Raw genomic sequence first — 19,274 nt, forward strand, 5'->3', positions numbered from 1 at the left:
ATGTTGTTGTGGGCTGTTTTCTCCTCCAAAGGCCCTGGGAATCTTGCTAAAGTGCATGGGATCACAACCTCTTTGAAATGCAAGACTTTAAATGAAAATCTGATTTAAAAAAACAAAAAAAACATGGGTCATTATTGGATCTTTTAACAAGATAATAATCCAAAACTTATGACCAAACCAGAATGGTCAAAATCCCTCTCTCCCAATAGCCTGAAAAAAACAAACCAGTCATTTGTTCTACGCCTTGCTATGTGCTGAGGGTCTTGACCCTCGACTATTGTGAAATGATTGCTTGGAGACGTGAACTTTGTTAAAGTTTGAAATAATTGGGTGAGGTTTTACCCAATCACTAACATTTGGTTGTGATCTACAACATGTAATATACCAACTTGAAGCTAGGTTATGCTGACTAGAAACTGTGTGGGCCGTCCCCCACTGCGAAGCTGGAAGTGCAAAGCTGAAGGAGATGTTTGTGAGTGAGAGTAACAGCAGTAAGATGTCTTAAACATTTTTCTTACTCCGACTTTAATTGCTCAACATTTGGAAGTGTGTCCAATACAAAACTAGATTGCAATTCTAAAGCAGTGCAAAAATAAAAAATATGTAATGGTTCACAACTCTTTTTTTCTGTTTGCCGATTGACTCAGTTTAAATTCAACCTGGGAAATTCAGTTCAATGTGAGAAATCCCAGACAGAGCACTGAAGGGAGATGAGAATCAACTGGAATTGCGTGGGAAGGGGATGGCCAAGCTAGCTTGTTAAGATCCAGATCGCCTGGGCATAAAGGACAGTGATACCCCATCTGACTGGTCAAATACAAAATATATTATTGCATGGCATGAATACACTGCACACCATGTAATAACCTACGAAATGTTGCCTCCAAGTAGAGTATCGGGATTGGGATTTTGAATGCACCAATAATGCGGAGGTGACTGGGATTCAGCATATTGTGCAACTGTGGTTATCATTAAATCTCCTTTAATGCATCAATTCTCACAGGAAATGTATTTGTTACTTTCCAAGTAGAAAATGTGTTGAATTTTTTTGTGCAAAGTTGTAGAAAAACTTTTTTTTTCTTCTTCTGTCGTCTTCATCACTCTAAAGATTCAGAGGGAGCTTGGATCTTTCAGGTGCTGCAGTCAGGTCCCACTCTCACCCGAAAGAAAAAATAAAAAGCATCTCTTAGCAGCCTGGTATGTGTTTTAGCGTGCTCCCCCACACGGATGTGGAACTGAGCACATCCCTCCACTCAGACATTCATGCAAAGTTTGTCGGGCTCTCAAACACTCCTGCTAATGAGCCGTTGCCATGACATTCACAGCAGTGTGAGGCTGTGGTGTCATGGCAACAGATTACTCACTGCCTACTTTAGGGGCCATCGCCCAGGCAAAAAAGCGCTATGGCAGTGTGTGTCACAGTTCCTGCGCGGGTTGATTAAGGTTTGTCAGAGCAAGGTCGAGTCCACCTCCCTGCTGTTCGCCACATCAGGTGTCTCTGCAGTGGTGAGGAGTTACAGAGATGTGATATCTGAAGCTCCACAGGGATGCAGCTTCGTCTTTGGCAGTCCTTGCTAAGCCGATGGGAAGAACTCAAGAGCTAATGCAGTTTGGTTATTATGTGGAATCTTGTTTTGCATTGCAATAATCTTTGAAAAGGCTCGTGTCTCTGTGTCCTGAGGGGCTGCACAGCCCATCGATATAATGGTTTTGGTTGAAGAGAACATTTAAAATTTATAGTGATCCTTCGGTGAGTTGAGAATTAAACTTTATTGTTGGAGTACAGGTAGAAAACAGCTGAAAAGACTTAACGATTTTTGCTGGGAACAATGATTTTTGTCTAACTCTGAAAGATTTGTTGATTTTTTTTTGGGGGGGGGACTTCAATTCAAGGCTACCTTGTTAAACGAATCTTAGCAACAAAAAGACAACAAATTAAATATTAATTTTTCTTTCTGATTTCCCACACGGGGATTTCTGCCGTATTATTTGTGTGCTAGTTGTAAGTGCTGAATCTACAGTATCATTTTCAAGTTAGAACAACAAGCTTAAGTGCATTTTATTGGAGTCTTATATGATAGACCAAAACATAGCACATCACTGTGAACTGGAAAGACAAAGATGCTTAGTTTTCAATCTGACAAAAGCTGATCCTTACTCAAGTTTGCATCCAACTGCTGAGTCATTACTTTACTGAGCGACTGAGATCTTGGCACATTCTTTGCTTTAAAATAATTAACGCTCTGTCAGTTCAGACGGAAAATATCTGCAAACGAACATTTTCCAAATCGCAGATTTTCATTTGGATTTACATCTGGGCTTTGACTGGGCCACTGAAACTCTGCAATGTGATCGAGCTTAAACCGTTCCATCGTAGCGCCGGCTGTATGCTTAGTGTCCAGCTGGAAGAGAAAAGTGTTTGCATGGAACCGTTTGTACACGAGGCAATTCAAAGTGGTTTTCCAGAACACAAAGGAGCAGAGATAAAACTTAAAGCACCAAATACATCAGGAACACGAGATAAGCATTTAAAGCATGACATACCACATAAAAAGAAATAAATGCTAAACTTAAGTTGATATAGAGCTGAGACATAAATGATGAAGCCATATTTGCCCCTTTTTGGGGGGCTATAGCTGCAGTAAACAGTAATGTATTTTTAGCTCTGATGTGAAGGAGCCAGCTGGGTCTGCATGTCTCGGGTTTTCAGAGGAATAAAAACTAAACATTGACATTAAGCCTCTGCCTGACTCTCGGTGCTTTTGCTGCCTCAAACTTTTCTTCAAGGACAATCTCTGTACTTAGCTCTATCCGTCATCCAGCTCCCACAGCCTTCTTTGTTTGTGGAACAAAGGCTTCCCCACAGAATAATGCAGCCACCACCTTGTCTCATGAGACAGTGTTTTCAGGATGTGGTACAGCATGAAGAAACAATTGTGTGTGTTTCCCCACACTGCTTGAAGACAACCTGCAGCGGGGTATGCTGGGCATGCCAGGAGCGTGGATTCTTTTTTAAGGCACCATTTATTTCAGCTGTAAGCGTAATCCAATTAGCATACATGATGATGTCACATCACCAAAGCAAGGCTGGCAAATCATCTGACGTGTGAATGAACTGGTTTAGTCTGCTTCCTTTCAAGCTTAGTCACATATTTTGTTCTTTTAATTTTTTTTTTCCTCACCGCCTGATGCTCATCGAGCCGCCACTCATCCTCACTGTTCTGAAACATCAGCGGACATCCCATTAGGTTTTCTCACAAAATATCCACACATATCGTAATTCTCTATCGTCACTCAATAAATCTTGTTTTCTTTACTTACAGCCCATTCCACATTATCCCACCCCCACCAAAGAAGTGGGATTTTTCAATTTACGTGAGCATTGTGCATGCTGAGTATGAGGGATTGCTGCTAAGTTAATGACTCCAGGCAGCTGTTGCCAGATGCTTATTCAGGAGGAGGGATTCCTGCAAAATCAGTGACTTCCTGGAATCAGCGGGATTTCCTTAGACGAAAATTCTTTCATCATCATAACAATCTGATCTCGACCGCATCGTTTTATAATTAGGATCACATTAGGATGTATTGTGATGATCCTTGAGATGACATTAGTCCATATAAATAAACTGAATTGAACTGAATGTGATGCAAATTTGACCTGTTTGTTGTGTAAAATGCCTGAGATAACATTTGTTGTGAACTTATAAAGCAAAAAAGGTCACAGTTCTTCGTCTTCTAGCTGTAATAGAGACAAATTTTTGGCTAAGGGATTAGTTAGGATTGGATTTTACTTTAGGAACAATATTCCTAATAGAAATTACAAATATTTCTGAATGTCTTCTTTAATAAAAGAGCCATTCAAAGACAATTAGCAATTAAAAGGCAAGCCCTTTTAATTGTTCATATTATTTGTCATCAGAGGATGAGCAAAATGAGAGATGATCTGAGATACAGGAAGCGCAAATAGAGAGATCCCATGCCTAAATCCTGTTTTTAAATATCTTTGAGATTGTCTGTATGCATGAAAACTAAACACTGAATCTTAATATTTACAGCCTTTTTTTTTTTTTTGTATCTGACTGCTACAGTGTCTTTCTCTCTCTCTCCTCGTGCTCAGTCACACACACTCACACACACACAGAGCATTTTGTTTCATCCGTTAATCCCAACCTGCTTAAGGAAGAGGAAAAAAGAAGAGCGAAATCCCTTCACAAAGTCTGGGCTCAGCGGTGTTTGCTATCTAACACTGGGGGTAGCGGCATTCCTCTGGATGCCACAGACGCCCCTTTTCCCGTGCTCTGTACGGTTTTACTCTCTGACAGATGTCGAGGTTGTTGTCAGTGAGCCCCGTCAGTATTTGACTACTGAGAAGCCGTCCTGGGATTTTTGTTTGGTTCGGGGTGCTCGGCGTGTCAAAGGGAGAAAAACACAGGGGCTGCATCCGCTGTCAGATGAAAAGTGTTAGACAGGCCCTCCTGAGAACACAAACCATTTTTTTTGGATTCTTTTTCTGTTTTTATTTATTTATTTTTTTTATGCCATTTTGTTATATTTGTTTATTGTTCCTCGATTTCAGAAAAATGCAGTTTTGGTTTTTGTTTGTCCCCCCTTTTTAAGTAGAGATACAGTGGGTTTTCAAAAGGCAGCGTAATATGGGGATGAAGAGATGAGCTAAAGGTCTCAGACTGTTTGTTGAGCCATCTTTTTTTTTTTTTTTTTTTTTTTGCCATGATTGAAAGAGACAGTGACTTAAAACATCTGTTGGTGGATTTGGTCTGAGCTCCTGCCTATTGGTCCACCCAGTGGAATAAAGAAACGTTAAATGTGCAAACTGACCCATTTTTCCCCTCTCTATAGTCACTTTTCTCTTAGCGCTTTCCTTTTCTGCTCCATGTTGTTGCATGTTGTGTAGCAGACAGGTTCGGTAACCTTGCAGGCAAGATTGCTTTATATACGCTTTGTGTTCATTTGTGGGTTTATTTTATTTCTCTCTTATTCAAATTCTGCTCTTTGTGTCATTATTCCAAAAGCTCATCTTAGTTAGTGTGCATCGGTGTATACCGCTGTTCTCTTTGATGTTTTTTTGTTTTTTGGGGTGGGGGGGGGGTCTGTGTGTGGTTCTGCATGTAAACAGTCCAGACCAGACAACATGGCTACTTCAAAAGCATCAAGCAAATTAGAGCGCACACACACATCATCATCCTCGTTCAGATAACAGTTGTAATTGTTGGTAGTTTTTTATTCCTTGTTTTAAAACTGCACCTATCGGCGTGGGAGCATTTGAACACCCAAAGGTTTTCGAGGGATATCTATAGAAACTGTCTGTCAAACAGTGTTATTTCAGCTTTTCTAACTAAAAGTCTCATATCAATTTTTTTTTTTTTTCTGAATGCAAATGATATGTTGTGTTCCACGTTCATAAATAGTTACGCTGGTATAGGTATTGTCTTGTGCAGGAAAAGTTTTTTTTGGCATTCTTCAGCAATATAAAATGACAACACATTGCAGGCTTTTCCTACTAATGAGTGATCCAATTTGATATCATCCTATCCAATACAGTGATTAGGATTTCACACCAACCTCCACAATGCTTTGTTTGTCTGTATGTTTTGTCTTTGTTTGTTGGGGAAAGTCCTCATCCACACTCCCCCTTCTTTTGCTGCAATTTCTGGGAGAGACTAAACGCTCACAGTGCCAGCTTTCTTTCAGCTTGAGCCAGTGTCGAGATTTATCATGAGAATGGAAAATGGAGAGTGCAGTGTCGTCGCACCAGGGAGGTCCCAGATTTAATGTGGTGTCGGTGTGTAGGAATGTGTTTGTGTGTGTGTGTGTGTGTGTGTGTGTGTGTGTGTGTACGGGAGTACTCTGAGTGAAGCAAAGAGAGAAATGATGGAGATCTGGGTACCAGCTTGGACTGATGCCAACCTCACAGGAAAATCCAGCAAAGAGCCAAGAGACGTTCAGACATCACAAGCGCATAGTAAGATTCACACACAGAGATAGGGTTCATTTAATAAGCAGCCACCGGATCGGTGCGCTCAGACCGAAAACATATAACTGCTAAATGACATTAGATGATGTGAAGCTTCTCAAGTCCTGGAAATCCAATCGATAACTCAACGAGTCAACAGAGATCTTTATAAAATAAAATAAAATAAATAAAAATGTCTGACATGACCATCAACTTCTTGGATAACATCTCTTAGATTGACCACATTGGTGTCATACTATTTGCCTGCAAGTGCCAAAGACATCGTGTACAGATAAACCTTAAACCATAAATTCTCTGCAAAAGACCTTTGGTTTGCTGCTATTTAGACGTTCACATATAAAATAAGAGTTAAAACTCCTGTCCAGTCCCGCTCCATTAAAGTTTATAAACTGTGAAAAGCAAACACGAAGCAAAAAATGCTCGGCCCATACAGGTCCATCTCAAACTATGAGAGGTAATGGAGCAAATTTTAATAACTCCACAGGAGCGTTAAATGTCCATCAGACTCAGAAATATGGGGTTGTTTCTAGATGCTTTGAGGGAGACGGTGCTATCTCAGTTTGTGTGAGTACGATGAAACTAAAAGAAATAAAACTCCATATCCAGGTAGTGAGCTATGCAAGATGTACTTTTTGCTCAAAGAAAACATAAAACTGCAACGAGTCATTTAATTCCACTAAGACGTTTCTCTTATCATTACTGCATAACTGCATCATCTCTGTTGCCACAATGCACTGTTAATATGTCTTTCACTTATTTCAGTTCGATAATACTTAACCCAAAAGGGAGATTAGATGTTGCGATATCTCTGGCTTGTATCAAAAGGTGAGAGAACTGTGCCCTGCAGCACCGTTCTCCTCATAAATCGAGGTCTGTTTCTCTGGAGAACAGGACATGGAACTTGTCCCTGAATTGAACCTTTTGCTTGGATATCCTCAGTTTGTTGGCTCTATCCACACTACTGCCTATCTGACTGTCCTCATTCTTGGAAGTCTCGGGTGTCTTTATTTCTGAACTCACGTATTTTACATCGTTCTGCTAGAGTTTGCTTTCCAACCTTTCCCACTAGGTGTTCCAGCTTTTTTTTTCTCCATCTCTTTGCATTAGTTTTTTTGCAGACACTTCAATCATTTTTGCCTCTCTTCATAAAGTCTCCTTTTGTCCTGATGAGTTTAAATAGTCTGTCAAACATTCGTAGTACATTGATGTCATTTCTGTGAGTGGTCAGAGGTTACTGCTGAACAATGAGTTTATGCATGGAACAGTCTGCTTTACAATCTACCTTGCCAGGACCAAGATGTGCATAGTATCTGTACACATAAGTGACATATGCACTAAGGAAATCTAATTTTCTGAAGCAGTTGACAAGCTGTTGAAATGTTAGAAGTGAGAGGTGTACTTAAATCTCCAGGTATTGTCACAAAAAAATGCCCCAGCAGTGCCTTCCTGGGAATATAAAACTGCAGCGATTTCTAGCGGGTGTAATTAATGGAAGTGCTGTGTAAAATTTTGCTGCAATACCCCACTGAAAACATAATTTCATCTTATGATGAGCCATGCAGAGGCGCTTTCACTTGGCTAGTTTCAGCAAGCCAAGTGCTTGGAGTGACTTCAGCTGACAGAAGTTTAGCCTGCTGCTTAATGCAGATAGCGATTATTTGACAAGTCACGACACCCTTAGACTATGCATAAAACATTAAACTTTTGTCTCCAAAAATTCAGGGATTCCCTCAGTGTGAAAAAATAAGAAAGGAAAAAAAAAAAGAAAAAAGTTGATGCAATATCTCACAAAATGTTATACTTGTCAGCTAAAACACACACATAGAGTATACAAACCATGTGTACGTCCAAAATGAAACACACACTTCAAAAGATGCTAAAGGACTTAATGTTCCACAAAAATTCTCCTCATTTAGAGCCGTGCAGTGCACTTTTTTTTTTTTTTTTTTAATACACCCACTCATGTGACAGCAACTTGAAGCATGTTCCAAGGACTAAAAGTGCTTCAAATCTTCTGGAAAGTACAAAACTAAATGTGAAAAAAAAAAAAAAAATTCAATAAGCCCAAAGAATTTTTTTTAGTTCAATGATGAAAAGCCCTGGTAGCTTTTCAGATAACCGGCTAAGTTTGAGGTTTTGGAATAAGTAAAATAAAATGTCTTCACTGTGTAATCTAAAAGTCAAAACCCTAGCCTTTGCTGGTCCTAACTCTATGCCCAAGTCAATATTCCCAACGTGTGCATGGTGAAAGCCATGATGGATGATTTCTAAACTGATACATCAATGGATACTTTAATACTTTAGGACACCACACACTGCTTGTACCACATTTTAAAAATGAATCCCTTTTAATTGTCTCTTTTTTTTTCTTCTTTTTTTTGCAAAGGCTCAGAAAACATTTCTAGCACCAAATCTTTCTCATAAGAACCCTGCAGAAAGAACAAACTAAGCTGTCCAAGATTTATATCTAGCCAATTGTCAATTACTCATAAATTATTCCTCACCCTGATAGTATACTACTCCTTCTGGACTGTGTTCCCACATGTGACTCAGTTTGTCTAAAGCATTGCCCACTGTGTCGACCAGGGGATGTGGTATTAACCTCAGTGTGGGTGTTCTGTCTGTTTGCTGTGTAGGAGTTTGCCACTCTGACGAAGGAGCTGAACATATGCCGGGAGCAGCTGCTGGAGAAAGAAGAGGAAATATCCGAACTCAAAGCTGAAAGGAACAACACCAGGGTATGTGTACGTCTGTCCACAAGCGAGTGTGTGGGCGAAGTGGGTGGCTACGTTCGAGAAAAAGGAAGAAATCCAAAGGAAAAAAAAAAAAGTCCAAGTTTAAAATGAATTGTTTTGTGTATGCGTGTGGCGCTGTAGCTGCTGCTGGAGCACCTGGAGTGTCTGGTGTCTCGTCATGAACGCAGCCTCAGGATGACGGTGGTGAAGAGACAGGCGCCGCCGCCATCTGGAGTCTCCAGTGAGGTGGAGGTCCTGAAAGCTCTGAAGTCGCTGTTTGAACACCACAAGGCCCTGGATGAAAAGGTGGGCCCTATGACTTCGGTCAGCCGGCGCACACTAGCTGATTACTTAATTAAATAATATTCAGCGTCATGGATACCGTGTTATGATGCCTAACTTTTTCTCAAACAGTACAGCTGTCGCCTGCCACCGATTAATTCCAACTCTGGAGGTTTTCTAGCTTTTTATTTGGTTAATTAACCTTATTATTGCTCACTGTCACAGTAAAACATATCCATGTACACGAGGAAACCATCACTGAAAGACTTTTAAAAAACAAAATTGAGGAAGTCACAAGATTGCATTTAGATCAGTGTTAGCACATTTACAGCGCTGCACAAAAGTGGATTGAACTTTTTCTCTTGTTGGCAAAAATTCTCAATTGGACTCTGATTATAAATGTATGCTTTAACATAAAGCACTTCTTTGTACGCTGTATGGTTAGCCTCGATGTCCGGTTGATCCTCCACACTACTCTTAAGTATTTTGCAGCCTTTTCTCCCCTGGTAGTCTCCTGTATTCATCTCCATCTACCTTACTATGCTTCCACATAAAATTCAAATCAAACAAATTGAAGTGTGCTGATTGTAATTGAAAAAAAAAAAAAAAAACATGGAAAAGTTCACGGAGTATAAATAGTTTTACACACCATAGGACCAACAACTGAAGTCATTTGAATCGTGACCCATATTCTGTGTAATTTTGGTGTCTGTCAGGTACGAGAGAGGCTTCGGGTGGCTCTAGAGAGGGTGGCGACCCTGGAGGGGCAACTAGCGTCCACCACCCAGGAGGTAAAATAACCTGACGAGATTTAAAATCGTCCATTTTGTGTGATATGGTGCTTAGGATCCAGACCCTTCCACGATAGCTAATGATTTGCTTTATGGCTCAGTTAGAAACCATCACACATCGAGAGGTGGAGTAAATATTCAGCTCAGACTCAGTTGTAATCTTATCCTAGCAGGCAGATAATTTGAGAACTAAAGTCAGATCTTGTTATGATGAACTGATAACAAGATGAGCCTTACTTTTTCCACAGTGTAATTCATATTTGTAGGTGTGTAAAGTACTATTTTACTGTTACGCAACCCTGAGCTGCACTGAGTTTTGTTCTGAATTTTCTGGGAAGTAAAATAAGATAAAGTTGTGGTTTCTTTGCTTTTCCGTTTCATCTCCTTTGCAGCTGAACACGGCAAGGCAGAGGAAGGATGGAGATTCAGTGGAGCGGACGGACGGATCCAAGCCTACATGGAAGGTCTTTTGGGCTGTTTTTCTGCACTTTGCTGTCCCTCAGCCTTGTTCTTTGCTTCCCATGAACATTGAACATCAAAATTTAATGCAGCTTTTTGACTGTGTTTAACCTGTAAGAGTTAAATTATTTTACCCTGTCACCTGTCTATTTATGCATTTTTTTTTGTGCTAAGGTTGTTGTGCTTTATCTCATAGCTACACTTTTGCTTACATAATATCATAGGACATTATAGGGCCCCATGTTGGTTCCTCTTTTATGCAACCACAAGAACTCAGCTTAAATAATCTTAAAAGTCTTATTTTGATCATTACAAAGAACATACATCTGCAGAGATCACCAGGTGTGTTTTATTACAAAGTTTCACTTGGCCTAAATGTATTTTCCCCACTGTTAATGTGAATGTTTATGTATTTGTGAAAGGTATTCATTAGAAAGCGAAATGGTAGCATTTGGAAACGGAGGAGGGGGGTCCTAGAAAAGCTTCGCTCCTACCCGCTGTATTTTCTGTCAGAATGTGTCCCTGAAGGTTTGTTTAATTAAGATCACGGAAATAACAGCACTCTCAGCTACGGAGAAAAGGAGAAACAACATCTAAGCAGCAACACGAGAGCCTAACCTCTCATAATTTGCCTCTAAAACGCAAACATCTTGGTACTTTTTTTTCTTTTTTATGTAGGTCACTCAAAAATCATGTCTACAACTCAGCGCTTTGATGTTGCTCACATAAACAGGTGCAGACAGGTGGTTCATACCTGTTAGTGTTCCTCTTCGCAGAGACTCCCCAACGGCTCTATAGACGCCCACGACGACGGCAGTCGGGTGTCTGAGCTTCAGGAGCTGCTGGATCGGACCAATAAGGAGCTGGCTCAGAGTCGCGAGCACGCCGCCACTCTGAACGGCCACATGGTGGAGCTGGAGGCGGAGCTGGCCAACGCACGACGAGAACTGAGCCGCAGTGAGGAGCTGTCCATCAAACAACAGCGGGAGCAGAGAGAGGTGAGGTTGAATGGCGTTAGAGTTGGGAGGCTTATAGATTCAGACACCTGGATGAAGACGTGCGAAAAGCGTTGAAAAACGGTGGTAGCGTAATCTACAACTTGTAGAAAAACCTTGAATTATAGGGTCACAAACGTCCCATGTTAAGAAATTTTCAACAAATTACCATCAAAGGGCTAAGATGGCTACTAAAGAAGGTGGATTTTTATGTTTTTAAACAATTTTCTTTTTATATTTGTCCCATGAAAGAGACAGTGGAAAAATATATGTTTTTCTAGTTTACTGGCAGTGTTTACCAGATTTTTTTATTTAAAATCTCTTCTGACATCTCAAAAAATTAATATTGCCAGGCAGTCCAAGAAGGTTTCTAGGGCCTTTGAGGAAGAATCAACATCATAGATCCTCCACCATGAACATGAGATGCTTTCAAATACATCAGCATGTTTTTTTTCCACACTGGATTATTTGTTGCGTAAACCTTAGTCTCATCTGACCAAAGCACACAGTTCAGTCAAAATCACAGTTATCAGTTCTTCTTTGCACAAATGTTCTCTTTTTTTTTTTTACACATGTAATGCAAAATGTTTCTTTTTCAATAGGATATTGCCAGAGACTGTTTAATCAGTTTTCTTAAAAAAAAAAAAAAAATGTCAAGGTTTTGCCTTCGGAGAACGAAGCAGCAACAATCAATCCTGGCAAACAAACAAGAAGTCTTGTATTTTTCTTTTTTTTCAACTCCTTTACTGTTAGTCTAATGGCAATGAATAGTTGGGCATTTTTGGCATAATCTTAGACTTAATAATAATAATCAATATTATTATTAATAATTAATAATCTTAGACTTAAAGGTAATCTGGAATTAAAAACTAAAAGTCCGTCTCACTTACTAACAGCTACTAAATATGGCATAAGTACATTATCTATGTTATACGACTCTTCTCTGTTTACATTCCTCTGTTATTTTTCCTCGTGAAGAGAGAGGATTTGGAGGAAAGAATCACAACATTAGAGAAACGCTACCTGGCTGCCCAGCGAGAGACAACCCACATCCACGACCTCAATGACAAACTGGAGAACGAACTGGCCACCAAAGATTCCCTTCACAGACAGGTAACACCCCTGCTAACTCACTAGGAATCATGCAACGATAAGGCTTTGACTGATGAAGCTTTTTCAGGGCATCAGTGTATAAAACACGACTTGTTTCACGTTACAACCACAAACTTCAATGTTTTTGTTTTTTTTCTGGGATTTTATGTTGCCAAAGCAAACTATTTATCAGTTTGGAAACTGATAAATAGTCTTCAAATTTCTTGACAATTAAAAATCTGAACAGTGTGTCTCAGCCTTTGTCCGCTCTGATATTGCTAAGTCAAATTCAGTGCAACCTTCTCCCAAGCAAAAGTAATATCTATAAAATCCAGTGCAAAATTTGAACTTGAGCTGTTTAAAGCAGCGTCTTATTAATGCGCCTCTTTTTATCATTATTATTATTTTTTTGAACGTGTTTGCGGGTGTTAGAGTGAAGAGAAGGTACGCCAGCTGCAGGAGATGCTGGAGATGGCAGAGCAGCGGTTGGCTCAGACCATGAGGAAGGCCGAGACTCTGCCAGAGGTTGAAGCTGAGCTGGCACAGAGAGTGGCAGCACTAACCAAGGCAAAACACCCACACACACACACACACACAAATCTCACAAGTTTGAGCCTGAGAAGGATGAAGCCATCAGAGGCATTAACAGCGATAGCATATAAGCTTGCAAAAACAGCCCTTTCTGAAGCTTACAGTATATGTACATGTCTCCCCCTGCAGGCCGAAGAGCGTCATGGCAACGTGGAGGAGCGGCTTCGACAGCTGGAGTCACAACTGGAGGAGAAAAACCAAGAGCTTGCGAGAGTACGTGTGTCCGTTTGTGTGTGGGCATCAGGCTTGAGTGCGTGCGTGTGTGTGTGTGTGTGCGCGCACGCGTGTGTGTGTGTGTGTGTGCATCACCCCTGCAGGGTTATTCTGACCTCTAATAATAATAATGCCTATATGATTTGGCTGATGCTCCATGTTTTGGCTGTGTGCTCGCTCATGCATAAATGTACACACACACACACAGACGCAGACACACGCTCAAGAGGAGCTTGTCATTTTCCTCAGTGCATTGTGGCATGAATTCAAACCAAATTGTACAAATCTCTCTGCCCTCCCCCTCACTCTCTCCGCTTTAAGACTGATTGGATACTATCTTTAGACTCTGAATAATTCACGCACAGCTAATTTCCCTCTCCCTCTCTCGCTCTCTGCGATCTCATGACTATATTTAGTAGAAAGACCTCTCTGAGCGTGCAGATGTATGTTTACGTGTCTGTGATAAATGCTCTTCTTTAATGGATTTACGCCAGAACACATATTAAGCACAGTGCTTCCCATTTAATAGATGCTGTTTAACCCTTTTTCATCGTCAAGTTAATGATGGTAATTAAATCATCCTGGCTGGCCAAGAAGACCTATATCTGGCAGCTGGTGATCTAGAGCTAAATTCACACTTTATCCCTTAATCCACGTAGAAATGCTTAATTAGCTGAATAAATACGCCCACATGGAATCTGTATCAAAGAGAAAAATGTGACAAAGTTGCTCCTTTCTTTTTCCCCTCGGCTCTCCCCGCCTTGCTCGTTAGGCTCGTCAAAGGGAGAAAATGAACGAGGAGCACAACAAGCGTTTGTCCGACACCGTGGACCGTCTGCTCACGGAGTCCAACGAACGGCTGCAGCTCCACCTGAAGGAGCGCATGGCCGCCCTGGAGGACAAGGCAGGGCATCGTCACACCTTCATCCAACCAGCAGCTTTTTCCATTTTATTTTAGCTCATACATTAAATGAAGCTACAGAGCACACACAGGTGCACTTTAATAAATTAGAGTATCATCAAAACAGTTCACCTCAGTAACTGAATTGAAATCAATTTTATTCGTGTTACAAAACGAAATTCATAATGAAAATCCGAAACTTAGTTTCTAGTCAAATTTAAATATTACAACAGATCAGTACAAAATTAATTCATGTATTCATTTTAATGTGGTCGTTTTATATTTTGGTTTTTAATTTTCGCAATTATGTGCGATAACTTGGCAGTTATCCTCCAGACAGTCTTTTGCATGTTTTCATTGTTAATGAGGGTAAATCAGTTATCTGTTCATAGTTTGAGGTTTTCAACCATAACATTGGAAAGTTGAGTGGAAGGACAAACAGCAATTAAAAAGTATAACAAAGTATAACAATTGCCCCAATACCGTGAAGTCTACAGATACACTTCTTTGGAAGCCCTTTATGTCTGTATAAATGTATATATATATATATATATATATATATATATATATATATATATATATATATTTTATTGGCCTAATGCTATATATTACGTTAATTTCTGATAATCAGCATTTTGGGTGTTTTATTAGCTGTAAGCTAATCATCAACGTTAACAGAAATGAACAACTGAAAATGTACTGTATGTCACTCTGAATGTGATCTGCGTATATAATACACAAGTTTGACATTTTGGATTTCTTACATTAATTTTTTTTTTCTTTTTGTCTGTTAAGATGCGCCTGCATTATAACAGTTTTAAAAATATTTTTAATGGATTATCTCATCGTTTTTTTCAAGAACGCGCTCATTCAGGACCTGGAGAACTGCCAGAAACAGCTTGAAGAGTTTCACCACACCAGGGTCAGTAAGCCAGCAACAAATCAATAAGACTAGAACTGCTTCTTGTCTTACAACTTAGGTGTGTGTACTGAAAAAGGAATAAGTTATTTTACCCGATATTTCACCTATATCTAGAATTGCTGTGCAATAATAGTTGCTATTAATACCTTGTTGAATTCAGAGTTTTAAAAAAAATGATAGCATTTATTGTTTTAGTTGATTACTGTTTTTGAGAAAATGATGGAAAATGAACGTGCCACTTTGTTTTAATTTATCAAATAAAATCCAAATGTTTTAAGATTATAACTTGGCAAAACATGCAGAAGCTTAATGGGCAAGGTACTCTAATAAACAAAAATATTCTTGCTTGCAATTTTGCCTGATATTTCATCTCAAACTTTTGAACGTTTTTCTTTTTCTTACTAGGTTTTGGCTTTTCTTATGGATTACTGTAACAGATAGCGTACACTTGCTTCCTGGCCTTGTCCAGCTCACACATCTTAGCATGCAGTTTTTTATTTATTTATTTTCAATTAACTAAGGGCTTTCAGAGCAGTGGCTTTATTACTTTTCAAGAACGGCCTTTCTACTTCAGGAACGGCTGATCGGCGAGATTGACAAGCTGAGAAACGAGATTGACCACCTGAAACGCCGCAGTGGAGCGTTTGGAGATGGGACTCACCCTCGGTAACCTCGGTCTTTTCTTTCCTCTTTTATCCCTGCCTCCCTCTGCATCTTTAAATCGGTTTCTCATGTAAATGATCTCAGTTCTCACTTGGGAAGCTCCAGCGACCTCCGCTTCTCTGTGGTGGAGGGTCAGGACGGCCACTACAGCACAACTGTGATCAGGCGGGCGCAGAAGGGCCGGCTGTCGGCTCTGCGAGACGATCCGAACAAGGTGACGATTGTGTTCTGAATAGGAGGCAGCAACCGGCAGTTCCCATGCACGCATACTAATTAGGACCCAACAGACAGGATCACACGTTAGCGACCCTTCTAACCACATGCAGCTTTTTTACCAGTGATTAATTTGGGTTCATGTCTGCTTTGCCAGTAAGTGTCTGCGCTTGGCTTTGTTGTGATCATACCTAACTTCTCATTTTCTACTAACTTCTCTGTATCCCTGTCTCTCTCTCTCTCTCTCTCTCTCTCTCTCTCTCACCTGCTGCTGGACATGATGTGTGATGTAAGTTTCTTGTTCATCCATCTCTTCTCGTAACCGGCTCGACAGCTCCACAAAAGTCAGATTTCACTTTTGGATGTGTGTGCTTGTACTCTAATTTGAGTCCACGTGATTCATTCTTGAGGCTGTTTTTCTCGCAGTTTATTAACGGAATTTTTTTTTTTTTTTTTTTTTTTTCTTTCCCCGCTTTTTTTTACACACGCATGTGTCAGGTGTGTGCCATGTTTGAGCAGGATTACCCGTCCCTGCGCGGGAGCGTCAGCCACCTCCTGGGCAGCGACATCGAGGCAGAGTCGGACATGGACGACGACGTGAGCTCGACGCTGCTCTCGCCAAGCGGCCAATCAGATGCTCAGACTCTTGCGCTCATGCTGCAGGAGCAGCTTGACGCCATCAACGAGGAGATAAGGTGGGATATCTCAGGCACAACATGTGACATGGTGGCCACGGGGGAACATATTACTGCCCATTCAATTGTGTGCCGTTGTTAAGTTAATCTGTCACATAAAGTGCGTTAAAATTTGTGACTGCAATGTAAGAGTTAAGAAGTTTAAGTTAAGCCACTGTAATAATTACCAGGTAAGTGTTATGCTATAATCTTCGCATTTAAATGCAAATCTTTTGCATCAGAGGAGAAACTTATAATTATTATAAACTTATAATAACTTATAATAATTAAAAATGAATGTGAAAATATCTATAAATTGAAGTGGCGTGGAGCCCCGTGTACAGTTGCCATGGTTTCCTGACATGGAAGGCCGGAGCTTTGGCTTTGCACACGCTTGCCCTTTTTCTAAGCACCTTGAAAAACTGCTGCATTACATTACTGTCGATGTTAGAGGTAATCGGTCCACGTGGTCAGTGATGTCACATCCTGTGTCGCGTGCCCAGGATGATCCAGGTAGAGAGAGAATCGGCCGAGCTGCGCTCTGAGGAGATCGAGTCCCGCGTGAACAGCGGCAGCATGGACGGCCTCAACGTGACCCTCCGACCCCGAGCCCTGCCCACCTCTGCCACCGCCCAGTCCCTGGCGTCGTCCTCCTCTCCGCCCACCAGCGGCCACTCCACGCCAAAGCATCATGGACGCAACACCAGTCACCATCTAGGAATCATGACTCTGGTCAGAGGGAACACCGCAGTTATGAAAAACACACTCAGAGTGATCAGCATTTGCATAAATGTTCTCTATTGACAATGTAGTTTGTTTGTTTGTTGTTGTTTTTTTTACTTTTTTTTATAATAGCCAAGTGACTTGAGGAAACACAGAAGAAAAGTGGCGGTAAGTTTGCAAATACAGCTTAAGTAAAGTAGTCTGAGTGTCTTTCATAAGTGAGCTGAGTTGGGGGGTTTTTTGTGACTCTGTCAGTCTCCTGTGGAAGTGGACAAAGCTACCATCAAGTGTGAAACATCACCTCCCTCCTCGCCTCGAAGTTTACGGCTGGAAACCAACTTCGCTCAGTTCACAGGCAGCCTGGAGGATGGGCGAGGGTAAATACACACACACACACACACACACACACACAACAGCAGCTCACGACTCCAATACCACCCATCAATCATTTAAGAACAACTCTAACAGCTGGAGAAAAAAAAGTTTTTATGTACCAATAAGAATAGAAGGGGTGGACTTTGAACACACAGCTGAAATACAATATAATCTTATTTCTTTCAGTAATTATATTTTAAGACGTGAAACTCACATAACATATGCATTCATTACGCACTCAGTGATATATCTTAAGGTGTTCAGTAATGTTCATTTTGAGGATTTCGGCTAACGGTTAATGAAAACCCCAAATTTTGAAAAGTAGCTAAGTATTCTGTACATTATATGCGCATTTCGTTTGGGTAAAACAGTGTGGAGGTGATCAGCCGGCGGCTCTGCTGGAGCTCAGGTTACTTCAATATAGCATTTTTGGGTCGGCTCTTCATCTTCCTTTTGACAACACCCTGAAGCTTCTCTGTGCTGCTTGACGTTTGTGCACCATGATACCATGGTCACTAAGGCACGGATCGGTAGTGCGGGCACCTGCCAAGTCCTTCTGGAAAATGAAATCAGCATTTCCATTAAACCTGACGGCAGAGGGAAGTATGGAGTCCTGCAGGATAACCTGGCATTGACTTTGGGATTAACCAAACCCAATGGACCTACACCAGCAGGTGACATGGTTCCTTGAATTATCACTAGCTGTGAAAACTTCCCATGGAGCGTCATGCAGCTTGCATCCCGTGACTCTCCACTGTGGCTCCAAACTTGACTATGTTATTTCCAAGTTAAAATATTATATGTTCTTTCACTCTAACAGAATACAGTGGAAAGTTTAGCATCAGTCAAATCTTTCTTGTCACGTTGTATCTGGTTCTCGAGTGGTTTAAATGCAAGTTAGCTAAAGGCCATGCGGGTTTTGAGTGCATCTTTATGTGGCAGTTTTTGAAGCACTCTGTTCTCTCTTTGTGAATATCCCAAATTTGCTCCACAAGGGTTTTAATTATTTTAAAAACACAAAGACAGTTCTTGCCTTAACAAATGATTGACATTGTATCCCACTCGGAACATAAACATCTCAAATATGTCATGTAAAGATAAATTAAATTATTCATATTATGATCCCATCAAAACTTCTGATCAGAACTATATTTTGGGTATGTACCCTTTATCAAAGTAGGCATCATCTTACTTTTTGCGGGATTTGTTCTGAAAATGAATGTAAATACTCATCTTTTGCTAGACACAAACTCAAACATAAGCTTAAGCAATAATTGAATGTGTCTTTTTCACTTTTTCAAATTGGATCAATTCAACCGTGCGTCTCTCGCTTCTGCTGGTCGCAGCAAGCAGAAGAAAGGTATCAAGTCGTCTATTGGTCGACTGTTTGGGAAGAAGGAGAAGGGCCGAATGGACCAGACTGTTGGCAGGGTGGATGGACAATCTCTACCAGCCTTAACAGGTTCTCTGTAAACCGCATGTCCTACAAGTACAGAGCTCCAAATGAAGAGGACCAATAGCTGATGGTAACACAAGCTCCTGTTGCGTTTCAGATTTTGAGATGAGCATTGGTGACACCATGACTTTGGGAAAACTGGGCACACAGGCTGAGAGGGACCGACGGATGAAAAAAAAGTAAAAGACATTATATTT

The 19,274-nt window shown here is 40.7% G+C and overlaps 1 protein-coding gene across 6 annotated transcripts in view; it reads left to right on the top strand.

Annotated features, from left to right (window-relative positions):
* The window catches only part of ppfia4 (PTPRF interacting protein alpha 4), a 61,687-nt gene that overhangs the window by 35,047 nt on the left and 7,366 nt on the right, over positions 1–19,274 (top strand). For 5 of the 6 annotated variants that reach the window (XM_015036718.1, XM_015036717.1, XM_015036719.1 and 2 more), the window contains 18 exons: positions 8,629–8,730; positions 8,869–9,033; positions 9,726–9,800; positions 10,193–10,264; positions 11,036–11,257; positions 12,233–12,367; positions 12,779–12,913; positions 13,067–13,150; positions 13,923–14,054; positions 14,911–14,973; positions 15,548–15,639; positions 15,721–15,850; positions 16,348–16,544; positions 17,027–17,255; positions 17,379–17,414; positions 17,502–17,623; positions 18,968–19,083; positions 19,175–19,256. In XM_015036718.1, the coding sequence (XP_014892204.1) occupies positions 8,629–8,730; positions 8,869–9,033; positions 9,726–9,800; positions 10,193–10,264; positions 11,036–11,257; positions 12,233–12,367; positions 12,779–12,913; positions 13,067–13,150; positions 13,923–14,054; positions 14,911–14,973; positions 15,548–15,639; positions 15,721–15,850; positions 16,348–16,544; positions 17,027–17,255; positions 17,379–17,414; positions 17,502–17,623; positions 18,968–19,083; positions 19,175–19,256 (2,189 nt within the window). The remainder of the gene's footprint in view (positions 1–8,628; positions 8,731–8,868; positions 9,034–9,725; positions 9,801–10,192; positions 10,265–11,035; positions 11,258–12,232; positions 12,368–12,778; positions 12,914–13,066; positions 13,151–13,922; positions 14,055–14,910; positions 14,974–15,547; positions 15,640–15,720; positions 15,851–16,347; positions 16,545–17,026; positions 17,256–17,378; positions 17,415–17,501; positions 17,624–18,967; positions 19,084–19,174; positions 19,257–19,274) is intronic. The other variant, XM_015036720.1, reaches the window with a different exon arrangement.

Source organism: Poecilia latipinna, unplaced genomic scaffold (assembly GCF_001443285.1).
Source record: "Poecilia latipinna isolate Pla-1442-1.1 unplaced genomic scaffold, P_latipinna-1.0 Scaffold377, whole genome shotgun sequence".
Classification (NCBI taxonomy): domain Eukaryota; kingdom Metazoa; phylum Chordata; class Actinopteri; order Cyprinodontiformes; family Poeciliidae; genus Poecilia; species Poecilia latipinna.